Source organism: Microtus ochrogaster, linkage group LG1 (assembly GCF_000317375.1).
Source record: "Microtus ochrogaster isolate Prairie Vole_2 linkage group LG1, MicOch1.0, whole genome shotgun sequence".
Classification (NCBI taxonomy): Eukaryota; Metazoa; Chordata; class Mammalia; order Rodentia; family Cricetidae; genus Microtus; species Microtus ochrogaster.
Window position 1 is genome coordinate 3,432,332 of NC_022027.1, and position 6,999 is coordinate 3,439,330.

General features: G+C 59.0%; 1 protein-coding gene across 1 annotated transcript in view; it reads right to left on the minus strand.

Annotated features, from left to right (window-relative positions):
- Positions 1-100: 100 nt before the first annotated feature.
- Positions 101-6,999, minus strand: part of Plk5 (polo like kinase 5) — an 8,157-nt gene continuing 1,258 nt past the window's right edge. Inside the window, exons 2-15 of the mRNA XM_013350673.2 lie at positions 6,399-6,506; positions 6,139-6,255; positions 5,630-5,759; positions 5,450-5,537; positions 5,270-5,365; positions 4,493-4,691; positions 4,283-4,409; positions 4,063-4,139; positions 3,359-3,428; positions 2,980-3,057; positions 2,562-2,718; positions 1,445-1,574; positions 1,257-1,367; positions 101-458 (exon numbers count right to left, since the gene is read on the minus strand). Coding sequence (XP_013206127.1) covers positions 264-458; positions 1,257-1,367; positions 1,445-1,574; positions 2,562-2,718; positions 2,980-3,057; positions 3,359-3,428; positions 4,063-4,139; positions 4,283-4,409; positions 4,493-4,691; positions 5,270-5,365; positions 5,450-5,537; positions 5,630-5,759; positions 6,139-6,255; positions 6,399-6,506 — 1,683 coding nt within the window. The 3' untranslated portion in view covers positions 101-263. The remainder of the gene's footprint in view (positions 459-1,256; positions 1,368-1,444; positions 1,575-2,561; positions 2,719-2,979; positions 3,058-3,358; positions 3,429-4,062; positions 4,140-4,282; positions 4,410-4,492; positions 4,692-5,269; positions 5,366-5,449; positions 5,538-5,629; positions 5,760-6,138; positions 6,256-6,398; positions 6,507-6,999) is intronic.

Genomic DNA, 6,999 nt, shown 5'->3' on the forward strand with positions numbered 1-6,999 from the left:
GTTTCTCTGTGGCTTTGGAGCCTGTCCTGGAACTAGCTCTTGTAGACCAGGCTGGCCTCGAACTCACAGAGATCTGCCTGCCTCTGCCTCCAGAGTGCTGGGATTAAAGGTGTGTGCCGCCACTGCCCAGCTCATACCATAAATCGAAGTGTGTCCAATGTGTCCACCCTCTATGGACGCCAACTGTAGAACAGAAGCAGACAGAAGCAGTAGAGCCCAGGTCTCCAGCACCGACATGCAGAGGTTCAGTCAGACATTCTGACTCATCTGACACTGTGGAGCAGGCATAGCGCATGGCGCAGGTGCTGGTGGATGGCAGGAGTGCAGCCATGACTCCGTAGGACGTCCAGTGAGTAGGAGCTGCCCGTACCTGGCCTTCCCAGCTCCCAGAGGGTGAGCAGAAAGCCTTCACCTTCCCCACTCAGCACCAGCTGGGTTTGGGACGTCCTGAGGCTGACCTGGGAGAGAGTGACATTAAGATCACAGTGACCAGAGTCGACCATGCTGGCCCCGGTTCTGACCCTGCAGATGAGCACAAACACTGGTTATAGGATCTGCACCTGTGAGAGTCAAGATTGGAAGCCAAGGGTTTCATGAAATCAACAGAAATGGTCTCATCTGGGGATTCCCCCATCCCACCCCTCAACCTGGTACCACAACCTTCCCTTCATTCTCTCCCCTTTCATTTTAATTTACTATTCGTGTATATTTGTGCATGTGTTTGTCACAGCACATACGGAGCCGTCAGAGGACAACGTGCTGGAGTCTGCTGTCTGTCATGTGGGTTCTGGGGGCTGAACTTGGGCCATCAGGCTTGGAGGCGAGCACCATTAGCAATGAGCCCCTCGCCTATCCATCCCTGAGTCTCTTTCACTCTTCTTGTTTTCCTTTGACCGGGTAAAAGGCTGGCTTCAAAGTTTCTATGTAGCCAAGGATGATCGTGAACTCTCGAGTCTCTTCACAACATCTCCACGTCTTCTCCATGCCTCCTCTATGCCCAGAGCAGCCGCAGGTTCGAAGGTTCGGGCAGACCCTCAGCAGTGACTCTTCAGGCCACTTGGCTCCATCCCACATCCTCTCTGGTTCTGTGCCCCCTCGACTTCACTGTGCCCAGAGACCCAGGATTCCCTAGGGCAGGGAGGCTGCTGTCTGGCTCTGACTGGGCTGAGGACACAGGATGTGACCTCTGATTCCCTATTCTTTCAGAGGTCACACAGTCCTGAATGCTGTCAAAGCCTGGTATCCCGGTCGCTTACCTGCACGGTCCCGTTGCTAAACAACATGACCAGTGCCCGGGAATCGGCAATGAAATTCAGCAGAGAGAAGTCAAGTGAAGCGGGTGCCACAGCCATGGACACAGTCTCCTCCTGTGGGGACATGCTGGTCAGGGTCCTCCGGATGGACACCTCCCTCTCCTGTTTCTCCCCACACTCCAGGCCCTCACCTCTCTCAGCCGTCTCTGCATATAGCAGTCAAAAAGTCGCAGGACAGCCAGCTTGGCACGCAGCGGGCTGGGGACATCCCTCAGGGCGAAGGTCCACAGAGTCCCTTGGTCAGGTTGGTAGGAGACATGGCTGGGGGCCAGGGACCTGATGAGTCTCTGTCCTAATGACCCATGCTTGGGGGAGTCCTCCCTCATAGCTGTACCTCATTGCTACCCAAGCCATCACTGTGCTGCATATAACTCTGGCCGGTGGTCAGTCAGGGCACTGGCCACCCCAGGAGCACCTCTCATAGGCCAACTACGTCAGGTTCAGGCTCCTCATCTGTCTCCATAGAAACGGCCACTACCCTCCTGGCCAGCCCAGCGGCCTCTCTGACTGGCCGCCTCTCTCTATGGTAAAATACCAGTGCTTGGGAGGCGGGCTCAGTAGCAGAGGACACCCCCAAAGTTCTTGGTTCCATTCCCAATGAAAAAAAATAGAAATGAGCCGGGGGGCCAAGGATATGGTCAGCATGAGAACCTGAGTCGGGGTCCCAGCACGCAGGTAAGAGCCAGGAGGGGTGGCAGAGGCAGGAGGATCCCTGGGACTCACTGGCTAGCCAGCCTAGTGGAAATGAGAACCCCTATGTCAGGAATAGGAGGACCCACAGTGTGAGTCGGTTCCACATTGCTGAACTCAGCCTGACGCGGTCTGACGTCAGCTCCTTTGTGTTCAGAGATATTGTGTTCCCCTGCCTTAAGTAGCCCAGGCTGGCCTTGAACTTGCTCTGTAGCTGAGGGTGGCGTTGAACTCCTGATCCTCCTGCCCCTAGCTGAGGTTCTGGGATGACAGGCGTGGGCCTGTTCACACCCTGGTGGAGAGGGAACCCTGGGCCTTGTGCCTGGCAGGTGAGTGCTCTTGTCTACTGAGCTTCTCTACTGTCTGACTTCTCCAGGAACATGGCTTCCCCAGTGACCCCCCTCTCCCACCTCAACTGGTTTTTGTCATATGGTAAAGAACAGAAAACCAACTCTGTCGTTTGTGTTACCAAGCTCTCCTCCTGGCGGACACCCCATAAACAGGTGATGAGAGGTGGGGTAGAACTGGGTCCCTGGGGATAGGAGTCCCAGCAATTACCCTCCTTGGGGGCGCAGCGCCATGTGGGAGCCATCCCGAAACAGCACGCCACTGCCCCCATCGGACAGTTGGTAGCCAAAGCCGTACTTGAGGGAATAATCCACCCACTTGGGAGCCCAGAGGACAGGCCTCTGCTCCCCTGGGGGTTCCTGGGCAGCTGAGCAGAAGGGGAGAAAAAAGAGCCAGGGTCAGGTATTGGGCTGGGAGGGGTAGGATGAGGAGGGGCTGGGCTGGGGAGGGGTAGGATGAGGAGGGGCTGGGCTGGGGAGGAAGGGCCTGGGTGGGGTTTTGCTGGGCTGTGTAGGGGTGGGGTTGTGGCTGTGGCTGTGGAGGTAGCTGAGCTAGGGTGAGGATGCTGTGGGCCTGGGCTAGGCCCTTCAAGGCCCCCTCAGCCTCCACTTTCTTCTGGCTGTCCTACCCACAGGTCCTGCATCCAGGCATAGGTGCATTTTCCTGGTTGCCGCCTCCACCTGAAGAGCCCAGCTCCCCTTTGGGTCTGTTAAGACAGAGTCACATAGGTGCCCAGACAGCAGTGAACCAAAGAGGGGGTCCCCTCCCTCTCCCATCAGCCGGGTCCCACACCTGCCCCCTCCCATCAGCCGGGTCCCACACCTGCCCCCTCCCATCAGCTGGGTCCCACACCTGCCCTCCTGAAAGGTCTCATATCAAACCCTGACTATCACAGGCGTTTGTTAGGTTTTACAGGTGGACACACTGAGGCCAGCCGCGGCTGTGGCCCTCATCAGGACACGTGAAGTCCTTGACATCTGCCCCGGGCTAGGCTCTCTGCTGCTCACCTGCTAGGTTGGTCTGCAGGGTCCCGAGTGTGAGGAGGACCGGACTCTCAGCACAGAGAGGAACCCTGTCCTGAGACAGAGGTGTTTGGAGAGAGCAGAGGTTAATGTACCTCCCACTCTTAAGGGAGCCCCCAGAGCCCAGCACCCCACTTTACACAGAGAACAGGTTTCCTCTTCAGACAAAACTTGCCTGCTGTACAAACTCATGTAGCAAGCACTCAACAAATGCAATGAAAACTGAAGTGAGCAGGGTTCCGTGGTCTCCAAAGGCTAGGGAGAGGGACAGCTGGGACTGGAGCTGTAGCAGCCCCAGTGAGGGGGCTGTGGGCGTGGTCAGGCTGGAGCCCCGCCTAGAATCCCCAGTGAGGGGGGCTGTGGGCGTGGTCAGGCTGGAGCCCCGCCTAGAATCCCCCAGTGAGGGGGCTGTGGGCGTGGTCAGGCTGGAGCCCCGCCTAGAATCCCCCAGTGAGGGGGCTGTGGGCGTGGTCAGGCTGGAGCCCCGCCTAGAATCGCCAGTGAGGGGCTGGGGGAGTGGTCAGGATGGAGCCCCGTCTAGAACCCCCCAGTGAGGGGCGGAGGTGTGACTCAGAGCTGGCAGGGTTCAAGGTGTGGGGTCTCTAGAGTGGAAGGACGCAAGTTGCTTCAGTCCAGGGCTTCAGGAAATTCTAGGCGTTCTTCCCCGTAACCCTCACTGAACTGCTCACCCCATTGCTGGACTCCAGGTGGTCAGGTTCCGTCCCTTCTTCTGCAGGGCCTGAAGGCTCTTTTGAGGTAAAGGGACCTGAGGGAAGCACAGGTTTGGGGAACAATGATGACAATCGCTCCTGCCATCCTCTCCCACCTTGGTCACGCAGGTGGAAGGGAGACAGATACCAGGCCTGAGGCAGGTGAGCGGCTGTGACAGGCTAGGGGACAGCTACTCACAAGGTGACCGGCACTGGGTCAGCAGGAGCTGGCCCACTTTGCGGAACAATCTGCCCAGCTGTGGTGGGAAGGCAAAGCCGGGCGGGCTGTGGCAGGAATGTGGAGGCAGCCGCTCTGGAGTGAAGCCCTTGGGAGTCAGTGAGCTGGGGTCAGCCCTGGATCTAGACGGTCCCTGATCCCCAGGGGCTCACCTGGGGGACACCCCCTCACCTGAGTAAAGAAATCGTCCTGGAGTACGTGGTCCAGGCTGGGCCGCTCAGCAGGGTCGGGTGCCAGGAGCCGCGCGATGAGGCTGCGGGCGCTGGGAGACAAGTGAGCGGGCTTGGGGTAGTGGCCTTCCCGGATGCGTCGGTACATCTCCGACAGGGGCGCCGCAGCGAAGGGGGGCGTTCCCGTCAGCACCGTGTACCTGTGCCGGGGCAGGCGCAGGCGGGCAGAAGTGAGTTCACACCTTTGTCTACACACCTGGCCACGCCCAGCCCACCCCAGACTCCACTGCCCCTGCATCATCCAAGACACACTCCACCTGGCTGACCCCCACCTGCGTCACCTCCCCAGTGACCTGCGCGTCACCTCCCCAGGGCAATGACAAGTGTGCACTGCCGTGCCTGGCTTGTGTGGTCTGGGGATGGCATCTGGATTTCATGCGTGCTCAGTTTTACCAACCGAACCCTAGCTGCAGCCACACTTGAATTTAATTGGCACCCAGGATGGGACAAGAAATCCAAGCCTGGACATTAAGGGCCAGGCGCTCACTGGGTGAAGAGGCATGCATCTTTACTCTCAGCACTGGGAAAGCAGAGGCAGGGGAATCTCTGTGAGCTCAGAGCCAGTCTGGTCTACAGAGGGAGTGCCTGCTCTAGCTAACACGTGATCATCTGTTGTGTGCATACACACCCACCCCAAGCTCGCTCTCCTTTTGCCCACACCCGGTCTCCCCGGGGGCCCCCCATCACTTCCCCCAGACCCGGTCAGCCTCCCTCTTACATGACGCAGCCCAGAGCCCAGATATCAGACTTGCAGGAGTGTCCGTTGCGGGACACCACCTCAGGAGCCTGGAAGTTTGGGGTTCCACAGAGCACCCTGGAAGGGAACCATGAGAGGTTCAGGAAGGCCGGCCAGGACTTCCTGGCCCCACTCAGGACCACCAAGACCTCCCACGTTTACCTGTGGCAGTGACCAGTGGGCCCCACCCGGGCAGCCAGCCCTAGGTCTCCGATCTTCACCTCCATGTTTTTGTTAAGGAAGAAATTACCTGCGGGTGGGGGGAGCACGGCATGGGAGCATTGTAGCCCCCAGCCCTTCGCCACCCTCGCAGCACTCCAAAAGTCCCTTCCTCATGCTTACTGGGCTTCAGGTCCCTGTGCACAATGCGATGCTGGTGTAGGTAGCGCAGGCCGCTGACCAGTCCCAGAAGGTAATAGCGCACCTCAGGCTCCGTCAGCGTCCTCCGTGCCTTCAGCACGTGAGCCAGGGACTGCAGGCGGGTGGACCGGGCACTCAATAGATAGGCTGTGGACACTGTGCGCACACCCAGGCCCAGGGAAACCCTGCTCGGCCAGGGCAAGCACGGCTGAGCTGTGTGGGCCTAGGTGGGGACAGGGGACGCTAGTGACTGGACAGAGGGCAGGAAGACATAGCGTGGGCACAGGGAGACACCGGTAGTTACGGGGACCTAGAGACACAGACAGGACAGACAACAGGCCTGTCTGGCTCTCAGTGGCCTGACCCAGGCCTCACCCCAGTCACCCCCTCAAGCAACAGGGGGCTCAACACAGCTCAACACCGCCTGGTTTAGCGAACCCAGAGCAGACACACGAAACCCCCCCCGCCCCACCCACCAGGCCCACGGCTACCTGGCGGCTGCAGTACTCCAACACCATGTACACGTGGTCGCGGTCTGCGAAGTGTGCGTGGAAGGCCACGATGTTGCGATGGCGTAGACGGCTGTGCAGGGCGATCTCACGCTCCACCTGTGTCCCCATGAAGGTCCCTGAGTGCAGTGCAGGCGACAGGCCCCAGGCCTGGCTCGCTCACAAGGAGGGAAGCAGGGCAGCCCTGGGACAGGTTTTGGGCAGGTGTGTGTGTGTGTCTGTGTGTGTGATGGCTGGCTCACCTTCCCGTGCAGGCGCAGCCTCCCCGCCCCGCCCCTTGGCACCACCTTGAGGGCAAACACCGCACTGGTGGACATGTCTGTGAGCTTGTAGCAACGGCTGAAGGCTCCCTGCAGAGGACAGGAGACAAGATACAGACAGTGGGCCACACCCAAGACACAGGCCTGCTACAGACTCAGCCAAGGCTCCGCAGCTGTCACACCAGGACACCCCACACCACAGTCCCCTGCCAAAGAGATGAGACCCACAGACTTTGTCAAAGCAGGAGGCCCATGAGCTCTGTTGCACAGGACAGTGAGGGACCCATGACACCCAGAAACACAGCACACACACAGCATACACACACACACACAGCATCCACACACGCACAGCATCCACACACACACAGCATCCACACACACACACAGCATCCACACACACACAGCATCCACACACACACAGCATCCACACACACACACAGCATACACACACACAGCATACACACACACAGCATACACACACACAGCATACACACACACAGCATACACACACACACAGCATACACACACACACAGCACCCCCCCACAGCATCCACACACACACACAGCATACACACACACACAC